We start from the raw sequence: 21,088 nt of genomic DNA, 5'->3' as shown, positions 1-21,088 counted from the left end.
TTATTATTTTTCTTTATTAGGTTGATTAAACATGCTTTCTGAATAATAACTGAAAGAAACTTGCACTGATTGAACATAAAATATGTCAGTTTTGTTGTTATGTATCAAGATGCACACCAGTAATGTTTATAAAAGCTACTTAAATGTCCTAATTGAGCTATGGCCTAAACCTGGCTTGAAACCGACAGGGCTTATGGTTTTTTTTTTATTATTATTTAAATTAATAATTAAATTTAAATAAAAAAGAAAGGAATCTGGGAAACACTAAAATGTAAAAATGTAATAAATATTACAAAATGTAGTTTCCTTTTTTTTTTTTTGCTGGCCACTTTTTCCCAAGCGTCCCTTATTTTCCCATGTTCATGCTGTAATAAATGCAGAAGTGATGCTTTTGACCACAAAATGATCATGTGATGATGTGAGCTCACAATCAAACAGGATCTCTGGCTCATGTTCCTGTTTGTGTGTTTGTGGGTGACAGGTCACGACTGCTGCTGTTGTTCTGAACAATGGTAAGTCTAGAGGTGTTTTACTCTGAATCAGTGCTGTTCCTCATGGTGGTTTACGGTGTGACACGGTGAAGGTGGCATGAGACAGATGATGACCTCACGACGACCTGCTGTAGTCAAGCTGCACACCTCAATCACACATCCGGCTGCTTACAGTCCGTACACATGGAGAAACGAACAGTGATCTTAGTAGTGCCGCACATGAGAGAACAACACAGAAAATGAATGAGCAGGGCTTGATGAGTATATCAGATGTCACCTTGTGTTGTTGCTCGTCTTTGCACTGTCCAGAATAGGAGACATCAGACTGACAACATCCTCTTGACAGATCTAGGCCCGGTTTCACGGACAGGGCTTATGTTAAGCCAGGTTTAGGCCATAGTTCAATTAGGACATTTAAGTAGCTTTTATAAAGATTACTGGTGTGCATCTTGATACATAACAACGAAACTGACATATTTTATGTTTCTTTCAGTTAAAACAGCCACAACATGCATTTTAGTCTTAATTTTAGTCATTTCAGTCATTTTAGGCTTAAGCCTTGTCTATGAAACCGGAGGAGGACAGATGAAGACAATAACAGACACACTGATGGACACTGACATGTGTCTCCTGCTGCATTCCTCACACACACACACACACAGAGCTCAAGGTGTGTGTTACAGAGTGCTGCAGTGATGTATTTTTGTAGTCCAGCCCGTTATACGAACTGTGAAGCCTAAACGTTATTTTAGGCATTTAACCAAACACAAACTGTCTTCAGGTGCTAAAATGCAGCTGTTTTCTGGGTCTGTCCTACAGAAACGTCTCACCCCTGCAGCACTGTTCTGTCCCTCAGCTCAGAGTGTTTGCACGATGAATCTGCTCTCAAACACCATCAGGCTCTATAGGGTGGTCAAACATCCCAGATTTCAAAAATCTTACTGCCTTCTTACATTCAAAACAGCCTGTGAATGGATAATATAGCAAGAAAGGCGAGCAGCAGAGATAAAGCTGTAATGTTTGATTTGATCAACAGAGGTTGCTGCACACCGAAGTAGGTTCAAGCCTTGTGGCTTGATATTGTTTCATTATTTATGAACTTTGCAGCTGCATTGAATCTAACTAAAACAAAACTGAACTAAATTAAGCAGACTAATTACACTACTGTCTTCTGTAGAGCTGAAATTGCTGAAGTTGCTTCTAGCTAAAATATAGTCCATAATCCATAATAACACTTCCTCCAGTGAAAAAGTGGTCTGGTCTGAATCAGGAGAGAAATCTGCATGGATCAATCACAGTTTACAAGCCAAAACAGTCTAAAACAAATATGGATTTTGATGTGAGAGACAACATGAGATGGACATTTTTTCATTGGAGGAAGTGTTGGATTATGAACTCAATGTATTTTAGTCAAAAACATAATGATGGATTTGTTTCAGCGTTTGACTGATGGACTGGAGTGGTGTGGATTACTGTGGAATATTGTGATGTTTTTATCAGCTGTTTGGACTCATTCTGACGGCACCCATTCACATCCATTGGTGAGACAGTGACGGAATGACACATTTCTACAAATGTGAAGAACAAACAAACTCATTCTAATCTTGGATGGACTGAGAGAGAGCACGTTTACAGGACTTTTCAGTCATCACCTGTGCATACTGGAACTGTTCCAGTTTTTAATTAGGGACACAATGGTTATAATGTACCATAGTTCAGTACAGCACAATGATAATAATATTGAGAATTTATTGAATGAATTTAATGACTGCTAAACTAAAAAATGCCTCCAAATCTGATGACTTTATTACACACATCCACAATAAAACACATGTTTATGCTCAGAATAATCTACACATCTCTGAGTCTCACACAATCAGTGAAAACACTGTAATATATGCTGGATTCATCATGAATCTCTCACTGCTGTGTGTGAAGAAGCACAGTCAGATCAGATCATGAATGCTGCAACAGCGCCATCTGCTGAGCTCCACACACACGCAAATGTTGGGTTTCCATGTTTTATGGGTTCACAATGGTTTCATAATGTTGTAATGGTTTTTCTACTATACAAGCTATATTTTCTAACCCCTTACCCTAAACAAAACTACAGGCATTTATACATTCTCTAAACACTTCATTCTGTGTGATTTATAGCTGCACATGCATAGTGGATGCAGAAAAACACTGGTAGTGGAGGTAAAAACACAAGTGGAGGTAAGCGGGTAAAATCCATGAAATAAGAGAAAAAAAGTCAATTTTTTGTGCCTTTTGATGTCAAAATCAGAATGCAAATAATTTTATAGAATACTGTCATCAAAGACGCCAACGCAGATGTTTAAACGTACATACTATGGATAAAAACTGCTGTGATTACTCTACTTTTAAAGCATAAATTAGATTTAAACAATAGGTCTACATAATATTCACATATGCTGTTCATAGGGGACATATTGTATTAGCCCTACAGTTACAGCATGAAATATTATTTAAACCTATTACTATTAACATTTTTACATAACATTTATTTATTTTATCTCACATCTCTGACTATTTTTCTCACAAATGCACATTTATATCTCCTAATTCAGACTTTATAACTCGATTTAAGTAAAAAAAAAAAGTGAGTTAGAATTAGAAAATTAGAACTGTGAGATATAATTCATAGAATTGCAAGAATAAAGCCAGAATTTTGAAATATAAAATCTAAATTGACCTTTTTGTTTATTCTTTTATTCCATGGCTCCACAGACTGGCACTTGTCATCAGATAGGCTCCGCCCACAAAAAATGTCATCCCTGTTTCGGATCTGTAAGACTATCCCACTATCTAACGTCAGTTTTGTTGAATAACAGTGCTTATCGCTGGGTGACAAGTTCTTGTAATATGCAGAGAACATCTGGAAAATGACATCTAATCAATACTATCTATAATCTTCTGAAATGTAACTATTTTGTACTGTATCTGTGTAATTCTCTAGCCATAAAGGCCATCTCTCTGGGGTTTTCTGCAACCATGATGTGTGTGCATCCTGAAAGTTTACAAACCTATAACTGGTCTATAAACTTCTTTCCTCATGGAGACCAAAAAAATGTACCAGTAAGGACAAGGATTTTGGATATTGCCATCTTTGTGGGGACATTTTGTTCCCGTAATGTAGGGTTTACCAGGACCGCACACACACACACACAAACTCAAAGTCACATGTGTCTTATAGTCAGTATTAGTGACACCCGTCTTAAAGGGCTTCTGTTCTGTTTCAACAGCGTAATCCTGGCATGAATCAGAGGACAATCTCTCTTAGAGCCTGATTGACTCGGTTTGTTAAGTCACAAGCATGTGTGTGTAGTTAAAGTGCTCACCTCTCACTCTTTCACCAACACCGCAGGATCTGTGAGTCTAAATAAAGACGAGCACATCTGATCTGTTTATGTGAGGCCGATCTGTCATGTGCTCTGCAGACACACTCACACGGCTCTGACACGCGGCCATGTGGATCCTCATCCATTGCGACATTTCAACGCTGTACATACCAAACCAAGCACAGTACACAATGATCCTTAAGTGCCAATGAAGCAGTGTTATTTGGATACCCACAACTGCTCTGTAAGCAGAACAGCACGTCATCATCACCCTTTCAGTGGATCAGACACCACAGAGTATGAATCTCACTGTGATATGACAGATGATGACCGCTGCACACACAACGCTTCATCCCATTCACATACTCCTGTTTGGAAATATAGCTATTGTTCATGTAAGATATGACAATCAAACCTTGTGAAAAACTAGTGCACTTAACTGTACTTATTGTGCGCTTGTAGACTTCAAATTTAAATTTTATATATATATATATTTCTCTCTCTTTTTTTTTTTTTTTTTTTTACAAATCTGTATTTCAAATAATACTAATGAAATAAAAGACTACTTAAGTAAGTCATTTTTCTAAACACACTTTTAAAAAGTGACATTTGTAATAATTAGGGCTGTCAGTTTTATGTTTTATTTAAACGTAATTAATTAGTTACCACAAAATAATGTGATTAAAATATTTGAACACAGTCAACGCAATATATTATGTGTTTTTGGTCAATTTTGCTGAGAACATCTTAACTTTGAAGCCATAGCAGGATTGTTGCACATCTAAGAGCAACACAGCGGTGTTTAGTTTCTGAATGAATCCACATTTTGGACGAATCGTGTGAACCAATGATTCAAAGGCCCATTCATAAAGTGAGCCATTTACTTCATTCCTGAATGAATCGAATCAAATGAGTGAATGACTCATAAAGACATTTACCACCACCTGCTAGCAGATTTAGTTTCTTATTTAGAGTATCATTTCATTTAAAAAATAAATAAATAAAAATAAAAACAATAAAGGGATAGGCCTAGTTCACCACAAAAATGTAAATTCTGTCATCATTTACATTAGGCCCTTGCAGCCTACACGTTTATGTGTAATAAACTCTATGTCGAATCAAATAAAATATTCCTTTCTAAAGCTACAATTTGTAATGTGTACTTGATATTTTCTCATTTAACACAAAAATAGCTTTAAATAATCTTTTGCAGTTACTTTCACAGTCAAATTTATTTTTCAATGAATAAACTGAAACTTAGTAATTTATTAGATTCAAAATTTGAATCGACTGACAGCCATGACAATAATGTAAGAGGAAATGTTTTACTTTTAAATAATTGTTTTGATAATCTTTTGTTGTGTTCTAAAGACGTGCACATATTTAGATGAGTTGACTAACTTAATATTTTCAAATTGCAACCATCTTTATAAATGTGTACTTACAAATATATTTACATACAACATGCAACTTTTAGTAGAAATGAGATTAAAGTATATTAAATGCTTGCCAGTACATTCATCAGTACTTTAACCATATTTTAAAGACAGAAGTAATTATGACATTTTTATGGATTTTTTTAATCTAAAGAACTCTACAATTCAGCTAGCTGCATTTAATGTGATTGCAATTAACAATCAGTTACGTGTTTAAAATCATTATAATTAGTTTGTACTTCAGTATACTTAAAGTATATTATTTTGGTAATAAGTATTCTTTTTAAAATTAAGCAATAGTGTACTTCTTTGTCACCAGGGAGACAGCAGCATCTCATTGAGGAGATGTGAATGAATCCTCTCACACTCCAAACTGTAGAGCACAACACATCTCATGTGCTGTATGACATCACACATCACATTACCGTGTGTGACGCTCAACGCTCACGCTCAACTGAGACGAACTGCTTAGCCACAAATCTCTATTTCACCCCCAAATCAAAAGAAATTAGAGTTCACCTACAAAACCAAAGAGCCGTTTTACATGACCTAGCGTTACTCCCATGATTTACCTCCAAATACTGCAAAATTATGATTTTTTTCAGTGAAATTTGACCTGGATATGATTATATGAAATTTACTGAAATGCAGCATGAACCTGCTAGCAGAATACCATCAGTAAAGAACCAGTGAAGTGCATCATTTCTGATTCATAGCAGCACCAAAACTGCAAATATATAATGACTGTTCCTAAACAGCCTTCCTAAACACACTCTATTAGACGTGACACACTAGCAAGCGTTTGGACATCTGATAAATTGGCACGAAAACGCTCTCGAGCAGCATCAGACACTCATGTGGACTCACGTTGGTGGAGTTGGTCCGGATCAGGCCGTGGTTGTGGTTCTGTTGTTCTCTGAACTGCAGGCCGGCCAAGTGTCTCTCCAGAGCCGCCCAGTCCATGGGTGGAAGTTGGCTCTCCTCCACGTATTCTTCTCTGTACGATCCCAGCCCGACACCTCTTCCTGCCTCCCGTCCCGTCCCGCCGCTCCCGAGGCCGCGTTTGCCTAAAGTCTTACCCGCGCAGGGCGGGATGGAGTTGCCGTTCTGCTTCAGCTCCTCGGGTACGGAGGCGGCGGCGTGACCCGCGAGAGGGCCGGCGGGCGCTTTGGCGCTCTGGAGCTCCTCCGCCAGGCTGCGGCCGTTAACCGCCCCGTGGAGCGGCGAGGTCTGCCTGAAGTCCTGATGCTGGTTGTCTGCGTAGCTCCCGCCGTAGTCCCTCTCCCAGTCCACCAGCGCTCTCTTCTTGTACTGCTGGTAGTCCTCGTCCTCCTCGTAGTCCTCCAGTCCGGCCAGCTCCAGACTGGGAGAGGACTTGTACTCGGAACATGGCGTCACCTTGTTGGAGTTGGACTCGGAGCTGGAGCGACTGGAGGAATCGCTGCCCAGATCCATGCCATCCTCCCGGTAATCCTGAGACACACACAGACACACAACACGTTAGAGACAGATACTGTGAAAAACAATTACCATTTTTAACCCTTGTGCACTTTTACCCTTTATCGATAACGATCAGCCTTTTAAAAATAGCTTGTAAATCTCTTGTTGTGTTGCATTATCACCAAGTCTTCAATTCTATGTTGTTGTCAACTTGTTTGCTTTCGATAATCACAGGTTTTGTGTTTCTTTTTTGAACTCTATTATTTTAGAATGTATTATTTTTAAATATTTTAGCAATTATTGGAAATATTTTGGGAGGTTGTTATACCCTGTACAATCACAGTCGGTTTTAATACAGTGTGATAAATTTAACTACCAATTTCAGATAAAGGAAACTCCTTTCCAAGTTTACTTCTTTGATCACCATATTCAATAGTTCACTACATCATCACTAGTATCAGACTGTACGGATACCATCAACTTTGATAAGATTGTCCCAAATTCTACCGCTTACACACACACACACACACACACACACACATCCATTCACTAGGAAGCACCACTGAAAGCAAATACACAGTACAGGACTATGTCTACATCAGGCTATGTACCAAATATCCTAACACTGGCCCCAAGGTGGTGCTATAATCAATAAACGGACCTTTCGCTTTTGTCTTAGCGATCATTAAGGGCTGGAATCCATAGCCCTGTCCCAAATGGAGCACTTGATGTGCACTTGTGGGTTTGCGATAGTCACTGTGTACACATGCCCATGAATCTAATCTATCACATTAGATTATCTATCAACATGAACCAGACAATCTGTGCATATAAGTGTAGAGAAGAGCAGCATTTGGGACAGAGACCTGAGCCTGATTCTGCCACTCTGAATTTTCAGTAAAGTACTTTTTCTCAGACTCTGAAGCTGTTTGTCCAGTTCACATTATCTAGAGACACATCTGACAAAAGCTTTTGTTTCATTCTATGGTTTTTGAAATGGAATTGTTTTAGGCATGACGCATAAAAACTCATTGACCTACATGAGTACAATGTACACATTTCACAAAACAACATACAGTCAGCTCCTTGCCTAATGATGGTGCAGGAGTCTGATCTGGAGTCATTCCATGGGTATCAACTGAAGAAAGGGCCATTCTTGGCCAAAAAAAAAAAAAAAAAAGCAGGAATGTGAGGAGTAAAAATCTCCATACCAAGTAAACTTTCATAACAAAATGAACTACCTGAATTTGGCAGCAATAACAGCACAAAACACACTATCATCATAATGCATGAAATGAATTACACTGTAAATGGCCAATGTGGTGATGCAAAACGTTTCTATGTGTACTGTGTGTCACACCTGTGTTATTTTAGTATCAGTGAGATACTACTATAGTTATTCTTAAAACACTGAATCAGTTTTTAATGATATATTTTCATTTTAAAGTTTTAAATCTGTCTGTATAGTTTTTATTCATTTTTTCAGCTTTAGTTTTAGCTTTAATTAGTATATAAAGTTAATCTGAATGAATATAAGAAATGCTACCATGGCTACTAGCTGAAATAAAAAGCTTTTTATAATTTGTTTTATGTCAGTTAATGTTTATTTTACTTCAAATAACCAAAAAAAACAAAAAACAAAAAAAAAAAAAAACAAAACCTAATGGTTTTATTTTATTTTAAAACAATTATCATTGTTTTTTATTTTTAACTGTTTTAAATAATTTTTTAAATAATTTTTTAAAAAACATTTTAAGGCCTTTGTTGTGATTAATTTAATTTAATTTAATTTAACTTAATTTAATTTAATTTTTAATTATCTTGCCTATAATAGCCCTGCATCACACCGCTTTATTATTATGTCTGTCTCCAATAACATGCTTTTATTTACAAATATCATATGTGTGAAATAAATTCATGTGTTAGGCTATATATTTCAATAACTTGAGACCACTGCATCAGACCAGCTCATAAAAAACGTTAAATAACTGCTAAAATATGTTATATGATCATAAATTGTAATGTATTTTACAAATATCATATACGAGCACAATGCCCTATATTTGTGTTAGTTCACAGTATTTCAGCAGAACAGGGCCATCTGAGGACACAAGCCAAATCTCATTCGTTTCTACAGCTAGGGGGCGCTGTTACTATTATTTCATAGTGCATATTATAACTGTGATGACTGGCACCGTTATACTGCCATGTTTACTGACGCTTTAAACGTGCTGTGTGTAAAACAGTCATGCAGAAAATCAGATCAATCAGATTTACTCTGTTATCAAGCTGAACTGGCAGACAGAATTCTTCAGATTTTTTTTTTTTTTTTTGTCATTCCTGAGAAGGAAAGGGGGACCGTTTAACAGATATATGTAAGTGCTATGTTTAACTCTGAAAGCAAACACACACACACACAGAAACGGTTCAGTGACGCCACACGGGACTTCCTTCCTGAACTGGGGCGGTTGGCACAGTAACACATGCTTCCTGAACACTCCTTCACCTGGACAGGATGTGTGGGCTTTGCCTTTCAGTGGCGAACAATCGAGAATAAGACTCCTTCAGAACAGGAATGAGCTACAGTAACTGCACAGCTATTACAATGTAAGTACACATGCTACAATAAAACATCTGAACACACAGTACAGTCACGGCTACTGCTTTTCACCGCAAAGCCAGAATGGAAACAAAGGGGGGAAATCAGAAGGTGAGAAGTCAGAACATTTTGTGTAATATCACCACGCACACACACACACGTCTGCTCAGCTATCCTTGTAGGGACTCTCCATAGGCGTAATGGTTTTTATACTGTACAAACCATATTTTCTATCGCCCTACACCTAAACCTACCCATCATAGGAAACTTTCTGCATTTTGTCTTTCTTCAAAAAAACTCATTCTGTATGATTTATAAGCTTTTGTACCCATGGAGGGACCCATTTAGGTCCCCACCATGACATGAGCCCCCTTGAGTGTGTGTGTATTCAGGTTTAAGTCTCCACCAGGATATAAAGCAAACACACACACACACATAAATATCACAGTTTCTGTCCTCAGACTCCCTGCTCAAGAACAGATGTTATCACTCATTATTATAATCAATAAAGCATCTATTATTATGATTTGCAAAGCAATGGCAGTAGAGAGAAAAGAAACATTCATGAGCACATTATCACAAATGCAGAAGTATGAGAATAAAGGGAGTAACATGGGGCTAGTTGTCACAACTGTGACTGCAGTGAAGATTTCTCTAGGTTTGTATTCAAAAGTCATTTCTTTCACAACGATGTCTGTATTAACAGTGTGTTATATGCTGTTTAAAGGCCTTTAAATAGAAAGTAATCTTTTAAAAAGAAAAATGAAAGATGAAAAAAGAAATATGTCAAATTTGCCATAAATGAGAAATAACCATGAAAATACATCATCGTCAAATACGTCAAAATACGTCTGTGAAGAGTCCATTTATGAAAAATCCTCCCATCCTGACTCTTGTGTTAATGTATGCCAGTGTTTTAATTACTTGTGAATGAATGAATGAATGAATGAATCTGCTCCAGTTATTGCATGCACATCTCTTTGCTTCATTGTTCATATTTGTTTCAGAGCTGATGGCAAAATTGTTCCATTAAACAAAATCATGACATATAAATATATAACAGTGACACATATGCAGTATATGTGTATTCCGTAGCTCATTTGCATGGTGTAATATTGTATAATACTGTGTAGGCTTTATGATGGGCTCGTTGATCATGTCGCTCGTGAATCATCATGAATGTGACAATGAACAGCTCATATACATCTATCACAACATGCCCATTATACAGCTTCATGATCAACTGCAGGCTCTTTGCGAAATGTGTTTATAAAATAAACGCTCCTTATAAAGACTCTTAGACCGACACTTAAAGACACATTAGGAGTCCTCGCGTGATTTGTCGAGATCAGGAGCTTTAATCTCACGAGACACCGGCCTTAAACACCAATGCCGTCATGCAGCTCTCCGTTCATTACGGTTTATTCTGTTATTCACATATAAGAGATTAAATACGAACATAAATGCGTAATGAGCTGTGGAGCTCTCTCTTTTCCTCTCTCAACCTCCCTCTCTCTCTCTCACACACACACACACACACACACACACACACACACACAGAATCTGGCAAAGCTGTACAAAATCCATCCCATTTTACTGGAGTCAGTCAGTTGTCTAATGATGCATGCTGTCTCCATAAGGACAATGCACTCACTTCATTCAATCATACACACCCGAAGCTCCCGTTCTCATTGTAATGACAGTAATATCAGTAATAACACACACACACACACACACACTGCTCTTGAAAACTCTCGTGAAATCTCAGCAGCATTACAGAAGCGCACATACGAAAGGCTGCGTTTAAATGAACGCACGCGAGTATCTCAGTGAGTCTGAAATGATGTCATGTTTCTAAATCAGTCCTCACACCCTCCCGTTAAACATCACAGCAAACAGCAGCGAGGAGACGCGCATCATCTCACGGGAGCCCGGAGATGAGATGAGATGAGCTCCAACTCCGGTCTGCGCTCTTCATATTTCCCTCAAATCAGCAAGCGTGAGCTGAGGTGAACTCCCTTAAGATGAGTGCCACGAACGCACGAACACCAGAGCAGAACTTACTGTCATCTTCTCTGCCGGGCTCGTCGCTCTCAGGACATGATTGTGGGGCGGACTGACGGAACACGGCTCGAGGTTAAAGCTCCAGACGTGCGCAAACGGAGACCGTCCGCGGTGTAAGTCATGGCGGATCTCCGCTGCTTCAAAACACCCCGGCGGCTCTCCAGCGGCCAGACGAGATAACAGAAACCCTCCCTCCGAGGAGCTGTCTCAACACCTACTGAGCTGCCTAGCTAGACAGCATCGATGACGCTCTCCGAATCAGCTGAGTGAGGGAGTGAGAGAGAGAGAGAGAGAGAGAGAGAGAGAGAGAGTGTGTACGCGCTAACGCAACTGTGCCGCTGCCAAACGCTGAATGACCAAAATCCCTCTATATGGAAAACATGTTGTCGCTTATTTGCCTATGTTGTCCAGCAACGCTGATGCACAAAGTGTAACCCCAAAACACGGCACACTAATAAAATGTTCAAATGTGTTGGTCTCATTGTCCAAAAATGTCTATAATCGCCAAACATGTTGTTACTTGCCTACACTGACCTAAAAAAGTGACATTCGCCCCAAAACGCCAAAAATCATGGGTCCTATATGGATCATTATTTGGTCATTATTCATTTGTCCAGCCATGACCAATGAGAGGAGGGTTCATGCTCTTCCGCTCACATACACTGTAAAAATGACTTTTCAAAGATGATTAACCAAGATTACTGGAGTATCACCAAAAATCAACAATTTTGTCTAAACTGTATGTTATTCTATGCTAATGACATGTTTATACAGCTGTTGTGTATGGGGAGGTATATCAGCACATCTGGTGTTACATCTGATCGATGGCTGTGCCGATATTAAGTATAACAGCACTCCTCCTTTTGTGATATTCATTAAATATTAATATTCCTGTAGTTCATGAGAATCATGCCTCATCAGCCTGTACCAAACCTTTGTAGACCCTACTAGAACAATGCATTTATAGTGTTAACTCACATAGACATTTATTATGCTTTGAAATTAAACATTAAAGGAGAAGTTCACTTCCAGAACAAAATGTACAGATAATGCACTCACCCCCTTGTCATTCAAGATGTTCATGTCTTTCTTTCGTCGTAAAAAAATTACGTTTTTTGAGGAAATTTTTTCTCCATATAGCGGACTTAAATAGTGCCCCTGATTTTGAACGTCCAAAATGCAGATTAAATGCGGCTTCAAATGACTCTAAATTCTCCCAGAGGAGGAAGAAGGGTTTTATCTAGCAAAACGATTGGTTATTTCCTAAAAAAAAAAAATGTGGTAATTATATACTTTTTAACCTCAAACGCTTGTCTTGCCTCAACTGCCTGAACTCTGTTTTTTTTTTTATTTATTTTTTTTCAGGTTGCATGACATTTAGGGGATGTCGAGAAACTCCCATCACATTTCCCTCTTCAAAATAATTTTTACTTCAAAATCATTCTATATCGCTGTTTTACCTTTTTTTTTTTTTTGTTAAGGGTGTTTGATCTTCTTTGCACTTTGTAAACATTGGGTTGGTACTTCTGCAGTGATGTAGGATTTTAAAGTTGGAGGAGAAAATGAGATTGGAGTTTTTCGACATACCCTAACTGTCATGAACCAATAAAAAATTGAGTTCAGAGTTTACATTATCTGTAAATTTTTGTTCTGGAAGTGAATTTCTCCTTTAAAGTCAGCATGAATGGAAATTTACCATATCAATTTCCAAAATGCATTTTATCATGAATGATTCATCCATGCGTTTCTTTCTTTTTTTTTCTTTGAGTTTGTAATTTTTAATTAAAATTTCATAACTAGAGCTTCCAGTCTTTTCACTGGTGCTTAAACCCTGCTTTAACCTTCTCAAATTCAACCTCGAGCTCTCCATCAAATCAACAACCAATGGATTGAACCAAGCTCCTACCCTTTGAACCTTACGGTTTTCTTTTTGTTAATCCATTTCACTCAGATGTACGTCACAATACAAAAAAAAACATTTCTGTCGCTACTTGGCTCACATCAAAACTTTAATCTTCTGTCTGCAGAAGCACTTGAAACTGAGTGAGAGTTTCTGAGTGAAAAGCAGAGTGCTCAACAAGGTCACCTTCATCAGGCTGAGCATAGATGTTCACTTTGAGGGGAAATGCATTAATATCTAACTGTTTTCATGTATCGTTTTAATTGCTTTCCACTCTCTTTTTTAGCATGCGAAAGGAAATTGTAGTGCTTGTGCTCTGATCAGAACAGATCAAAAACAATGCAGCTACGCATTTGAGTTTTAAATGCACAAAGAGATGTGTTTTTATGTGGATCAGACAGAAAGATGAATATCGCTTTAAAAGGTTTAGATTTGTGTGTCATGTAAGGTTGCATTCTGATTATGTAGTCAGCTGCTCATGTAAACAAAGTCAGCACAGTAGAGTTTGAGACACAGCCCGTCTCTCTCTCTCTCTCTCTCTCTCTTCTCTCTCTCTCAATCTCTGGTTCTCTCTCTGGGATGAGACAGGACTTTTGAGTCTCAGCTGATATGGCTGAGTTTGACGGCCTGCAGCCTTCAGTGGCTCCCCGGTGTTTTTCACAGCAGTCACTGTGGGCACGAGAGGAAAGACGTCACAGGAACCTCTGCCCACTGCACTCACTGACCTTAGCGGCAAACACAGCCGAGACAGAGACAGAGACAGAGACAGGAATAGCACATCCTCTGCCGGCCCAGCAACGTCACTTCATTTTTGCATGATAACTCAGAGTCAATGCACATCAATGCTTTTGTTTGGTATTGACTCACAAGATTTAAACATGATACTACTTAAAGTCACATGATCTCACACACCCCTCCAGTATCTGTGTTGAGCTTCTGTGATTGTGGCTATTTTGGGCGCATTCTCTGCACTTTCAGACATTTACTGCAGTGCTTCCCAACCCTAGCCCTGTCCACTATCCAACAAACCTGATTCAACTCATCAGATCATTAGTAGAGACTCCAACACTACAAACATTTGTGCAGTGCTGGCAACAGCCAAGCCACTCCCCACATATACTGTACAATCTAAATGTGAGTGTAGACATCTTGATGATAAATGCCCCATCATCTCCTCTCGACTGGGTGCTTATGTGAGGATGAATTCAGAGATCTAGAAGCCAAGATGTGTCAGTCACAAGTATAATTATAGAAATATAACTGGCTGCACCATTTGCATTAAAAAAAATCGGTAACACTTTATTACAGGGACCAATTCAAAACAAGTTGCTGTCATAGGCATGCCTATTATTAACACATTGGCTGTTTATTAGTAATAATAAAGCACATATTCTGCACGACCATATTCTACATCCCTAATCCTACCCAATATCTAAACTTAACAACTACCTTACTAACTATTAATAAGCAGCAAATTATGAGTTTATTGAGGCAAAAGTCATAGTTTTGTTAACAGCAAGAATTGAACCTTAAAATAAAGTGTGACCAAAAAAGCATTTTATGACAGACTCCTTTGTTGTAAAGTGTTGTAAAACAGCGACATACTGTACAATTACATGGTTATCGTACTTTGTATATTTTTGACAAATTTGTACTTTCTTGAGTATTTAAATTTGTTGCAACCTATATCTGCACTACATTTTTACAGAATAAACACTCAGCAAACTATTTTTTTATAAAACAGATAGTTACAGTTCTTGATTCTGATTGGTTGAGCCGCGTTCAAAGCTAAATTACTCTACAAACATACACCTTTGTTTACATCTGAGTGTTGCTTGGCAACCACTTTGTTGCAATCCCAACCGTTTCTGAGGAACTACATTGTTTGGCGGAAGAATACTGTTTTATTTATGTCATTACACTTTATTTGCTCTGTTTTATTGTGAAACCGTTCTACGTATATGGAATAACCATTTTATAAAAGTAATAACCCCCGTGAAGCCATGGTCTACAGTGAATTTATAACAGCTTCGCGTCATGTCTAACAATGCCCTTTAGCTGTTATAAATTCACTGTAAACCACAGCTTTTTGGGGCTTATTGCTTTAGTTTGTAGGAGTTTTATAACAAAAACTGATATTTTTTTGTGACAGCAAAAGCATTGACACTGACCATAAGATTAATGGACATCTTACAAAATGATGTATAGAGATGTTTTTGCTTTTAAAATACTAAAACACATAATAATCTGCATTTGATATGTGAGCAGGGACAAGATGAAGTGAGAATTCAAATGCAAGTTCAAGTCCAGGAGGGAGGTGGAGCAGAGGCGGATCGGGGAAGGAATGAAAGACCAGACCTGTGAGTTAGAGAAGGGTCTGGACACTGACGTGGACCAGGTGTAGGCGGAGTGGACAAAGACCAAGGTGGAGGCGGCGAAGCTGAAATCCAAGGCAGAGAAAGAAGCCAGGGTGGAGCTGGCAGAGCAGGAAGGCAGCAGGACGGTGCTGATGGCCACTATAGCAGAGCAGACTGGACCAAGACTGGACCAGAGATTCCCACAGCAGAGCAGACCTGACCGAAGATCCCCATAGTGGAGCAGAAGACCACCTGGGTGGAGCCGGAGACCATCATGGTGGCGCAGACGCAGCTTCAGATCCACAATGGCTGAGCAAAAGCCCACAATGACAGAACAGAGGGAATAGTCAAAAAGAGCACAGAGAGATTTGTAATGTCTGTGACTGTAACAAACCAGGCAGAAAGTACAAAGACGCCTTCCATGGTTGTGACACTGCTGAAAGTTCAAGGACAATCTTTGTGGCCATAACAAGACAGGCAGAGCGTTCAGGGACAATTTCCATGGCTTTGACATGGCATGCATAGAGTTCAGAGATGACCTTGGCCGTGAATGGACGGCCTCTATGGCCCCCTCAGGAGCTTCTGGAGCAGATGCTATCACCTTGGGAGGATCTGGAGGGGACTCCACCACCTCAAGAATATCTGGAGTGTGTGTGTGTGTGCGACCCAAACAAACAAGATGGCAACCGGGATCACGGGCAGTGCAGCTGACGGAGGGAGGACCACTGGACACAAGAACGCTGAGGCTGCAGAGATAAGCAATGGGCCCCTCACACTGGAAATCAGCCTCCCATGCCCAGAGACATTGTTGTGTGGCAGGCATGACGAATAGAGTCTCTAACGTGGCAATCATCATGGCTGAGGACTCTGGAGTGGTGGCCATGTTGTGAAGAGGCTCTTTAGTGGTGACCATGACGGAAGAAGACTCAGGAGTAGCTCCAGGGCTACAGAGGAAGTGTCACATTCCTCCTCCATGAAGGTCAGGTGCCACAATGGCATACATGCAATGAGAGGCTCTGATTATTATTATTATTATTATTATTTTTTAAATGTAGATTGGATTCATGAGTCACTTTTTATAAAATGAAAGATTTTGGGTTTGTAGTGTTTACTTTCACTTTTGAGTATTTAAGTGTTTTTGAAACCAGGTGCTTTTTACCTTTACTGAAGTAATATTTTAATAGAAATCCTTCAGTTTTACTTGAGTACTTTTGCCACTGCCTTTAATTAATCACACCACTGCTCAAATCCGAGAACACTATATTTGAGGTGCTGCTTTACATTAATTAATTTCATAACATGTTTTTTAAACTTTATTTTCTGTGTTCTTCATAGCACCGAGACATTTTCATGGCTTATTTAGGTGTAATCAATAATCTCCAAGATTATCTGACTCTAGAGACAGTAGTATCGTGGTCCACCTAGATCTCAACACGTCTTTTGATGAGGATATACTTCCCTAATTGTGTCTTTTGGGAATCACAAATCACCTCCTCTCTTGTGGCGTTTTCCCCAAGGCTCTGTTTCAGGACCGTTACTTTCTTGTAATCTATATGCTTTCTCTAGGCCAGGGTCACATTTCTTCCCCCCTCTAATCCTCCTGTATCTGTGACGTTAAAATAGGGGTAATACTCAAGCCTGAAGCAACCTGAAGTTGTACTGAAAAAAAAAAGAAAAAAAAAATTGCTGTAGCTACAGCTTGCTTGACATTACTCTCATCTATGCCTTGACATTGTTGGGGCCCTGTTAAAGCTCTCTGCTCCTTTTCATCTCATGGGACCGATGGTGAATCTGTCATTCACGCCTTCATTGTCATAATCGAACTGGTCTTCCTACTAAACTGCTTCAGAGGTTACAATCTGCCCGTGTCCAAACACACACATCTCTCTGTTGTCCTCCAGAAACCACACCGGCTGCCCGTGGCTCCTCACATACAGTTTAAAATTCTACTCACCAGTTTTAAAGCCCTACATGGTTTTGCGCCACAGTATTTGGCCGATTTGATTCACCCCGATGCTTCTGCTCGGCTTCTTAGGTCCTATGGATCCAATTTATTAATGTTTTCCAAGTTGGTATTGTCTTCTGTGAGAGGCAGGGCTTTCGGTGGAACTCCCTCTGTGGAATGTCATCTTTCCTTACATTCAAATCCCAGTTGTTTGCTCAGGGTTATTGACATGTTTATGTCCTCTGCCTCTTTTCTCTGCATTCATTATTTGCCTTCTTTCATACTTGTTTGTTATGATGTCTTTTATAGATTCCAGTCTGCACTGTGCAGTGACCTTGGGTTTGTGAAAGGTGCTATAGAAACAAAATTTGAGAGAGAACACATATAGTTTATTCCAGCCTGGTCTCAGTGTTTATACGTAGGTATAAGAATGTAACATTTACAGTTACAAACTTTAACTTTATATTTGAATAGATAACGAAATATGCATTACACAACAGCATCTAAAATGTAAACATTATTTACGGCTAAAGTAACATAACATTTATGAATCATTTATAACATACAGATATTTGAATTGTTGCACTTTCACTGTTTTATCGATACATTTTACATCCCTTAACCGCTAAACCAAAGCTCAAACATAACCACTTTACATGGAAAATACAAGGAAAATATATACATAAGACAGAAATATGTAGGCCTACAATTTTAGCAACAATTTTAGTAATCTTTTTAGCAACCTCTAAAAAGACATTTTGAGCCATTAACTCCACTGCTACCTAACCTAAACATAACTATTTACTAAAAATATGTACAGTGTATTGTAAAATGTATTGTAGTTTATTGTAAAAATGTCCTATTGACCATGTATTGCAGTTGCAGTCCTCTCTGCCAGAAAACAATAGAGCAAAACAGAATTTAGGTTGTTAATCGCTGAAAATATTGTCAATGTTATTATGTGGATCCACTTGGTGAAGGCATGTAAATACGACACAACGTAATCGGACAAAAGCAGGCGAGACCCAATGAGTGTTTGATTTCACTGCTGTGAAACCTGTTGTAAAGCTGCTTCAGATGGCAAGTTTTGAATTTGCAATGAGATCAGGATTGGACATTTACAGTCACTGCTGAGGACGGAGATGAAGATCACTGAAAATTGATTCCCTTTGTGATTTTATGTTGCATTTTTGGTGTATTTTATGACTCTATTGTCAGTCAAAGCACGACTGAGAAAACACCTTATGTGACCTATGCCAAACTAAATAAATATTACATGATAAGCATAGAATACAAAATGACAGAACTGTTATTCATTTTAAAGTTTTAAAGTGTTATTTGTCACCAAACTGAAGAAGAGTGTGCTTGTTTTTTTTGTCTTCTCGCAGCTTATGGATGCTTTGAAAGCAGTTGTTTCTGCAGATGGTATTTCGCCCTGTTCATGGACCTGCACTGAAGTCCTTGAAACAATCCCAGCATCCTCATGCACTGCTGACAGTTGCTCTTTTGTTTTCATTGTTTGAAGAGAATGTGTGCACATTACTGACTGTACTGTACAGTGTTGTAATGTGACGGCACATGTAAGCACTGAGCAGGGCCATGGAATCTGATCTTCCACACCTGCGCTGACACCCTCTGACAACTGTGTTCAGCTCGACTGAAGACATTATCAACCTGAAATCACTACGATCTTATTACTGACAGTGAGATAAGAAAGACAGAGATTAGACCAGAAAGCACAGCTCTTCCTCTGGCTTCTCCACCTCAGTGGCATCGAGAAGGCAAACCGGCAGGAAGAGAAACTGAAGCTTGTTCTCTTCTGATGAGCTCACTGACTCTGATGAGACGAGCAAGGATGACCTCGATGCTTCCGCAAGAAAAAGCTTTTGGGTGTTTTAGACTGGATTTCAAAAAGAGACTAATGTAGAACACAGCCAGACCTCTGCAGATACAGCAGTGCGCTCTACTCAAGCATATGTGCGTATCTAAACTAACTGCCCATGTGGCAAATTAAAAAATAATACATATATAAATATATTTTAAATGTATGCAAAAAGACTGAAGCTCAATGAAACATATGTTTGACATTAAAACACATTTAATTTCAACCTCCAGCCTTCAAAATATAGAGGCAAGAAAATGCATTGTAAAGTACATTTCTTGCTGAATTTCATTCTAATGTGTTACACACGTTATAGACAACAAATACAGCTTTTCTGTGTCACAAATGTGACATACAGTTGAGGTCAAAAGTATACCAAAACAAGCGGGATCATACAAAATGCATGTTATTTTTTATTTAGTACTGACCTGAATAAGATATTTCATATACTGTAAAAGACGTTTACATATAGTCCACAAGAAAAAAATAACAGCTGAATTTATAAAAATGACCCTGTTCAAAAGTTTACATACACTTGATTCTTAGTACTGTGTTGCTACCTGAATGATCCACAGCCGTGTTTTTTTTTTTTTTTTTGTTTAGGTATAGTTGTTCATGAGTCCCTTGTCCCTTCCTCAGCATATCCAATAGCTCAGAAAAACTTGATGTAACATAAACTATGGACTCTCTCTTTTCTAGCACTTTAGATATGGTTGCTCCTACATGCTTACAGAAGATTAAGGAAAACAGGCAGACACCATGGTAAAACAAGCACACTTGCGCCCTAAAGAGAGCAGCCTGGAAAATGGAATGCAGCTTGAGGAAACTAAAACTAGAGGTATTTCGTACTGCCTGGTGTGAATGTACCCTATCCTATAGAAAAGCATTAAAACTGCTAAATCTGATTAATTTCATCTCTTTTAGAAGAAAACAAACATAACCCTAGATATTTATTCAATACAGTGGCTAAATTAACGAAAAATAAAGTACCAACAGGTGTTGACTTTGTCCATCAGTATAGCAGTAATGACTTTATGAACTACTTTACTTCCAAGATCGATACTATTAGAGAGCATGGTTCAAATTGTACTTATCTGATCACCATCAGTTTGTGGCATTGAATGAAGAGGTATCATATCAATCACAAGTGCAGTATGGAGTACCTCAAGGCTCAGTACTAGAGCCATTACTTTTTATGTTTTACATGTTACCATTGGGAGACATCATCAGGAAACACAGTGTTAGCTTGATGATGATATGCTGATAAAACTCAGCTCTATATTTCTTTGCGGCCCGGCAAAACATACCAATTTGAAAAACTAACGGAATGTGTAGTTGATATAAAAAACTGGATGACGAGTAATTTCTTACTGCTAAATTCTGAAAAAAAAAACAAAAAAAAAAACAGAGGTGCTAACTATCGGACCTAAAACCTCAGCGTGTAATAACCTAAAACACTGTCTAATACTTGATGGCTGCTCTGTCAATTGTTCGTCATCAGTTAGGAACCTAGGTGTGCTATTTGATATCAATCTTTCCTTCGGAAGCCACATCTCTAGTATTTGCAAAACCGCATTTTTCCATCTCAAAAATATATCTAAATTACGACCTA

General features: G+C 38.5%; 1 protein-coding gene across 2 annotated transcripts in view; it reads right to left on the bottom strand.

Annotated features, from left to right (window-relative positions):
- The window catches only part of schip1 (schwannomin interacting protein 1), a 223,506-nt gene that overhangs the window by 29,198 nt on the left and 173,220 nt on the right, over positions 1–21,088 (bottom strand). The window contains exons 1-2 of one of the 2 annotated variants that reach the window (XM_051129591.1): positions 11,393–11,616; positions 6,157–6,762 (exon numbers count right to left, since the gene is read on the bottom strand). In XM_051129591.1, coding sequence (XP_050985548.1) covers positions 6,157–6,762; positions 11,393–11,398 — 612 coding nt within the window. In that variant the 5' untranslated portion in view covers positions 11,399–11,616. Of the gene's footprint in view, positions 1–6,156; positions 6,763–11,392; positions 11,617–21,088 lie in introns of those variants that run through there. The other variant, XM_051129590.1, reaches the window with a different exon arrangement.

The sequence above is a fragment of the Labeo rohita genome, chromosome 15 (assembly GCF_022985175.1).
Source record: "Labeo rohita strain BAU-BD-2019 chromosome 15, IGBB_LRoh.1.0, whole genome shotgun sequence".
NCBI lineage: Eukaryota > Metazoa > Chordata > Actinopteri > Cypriniformes > Cyprinidae > Labeo > Labeo rohita.
The sequence above is the reverse complement of the archived record's forward strand: the minus strand, read 5'-3'. Positions and strand labels throughout refer to the sequence as shown.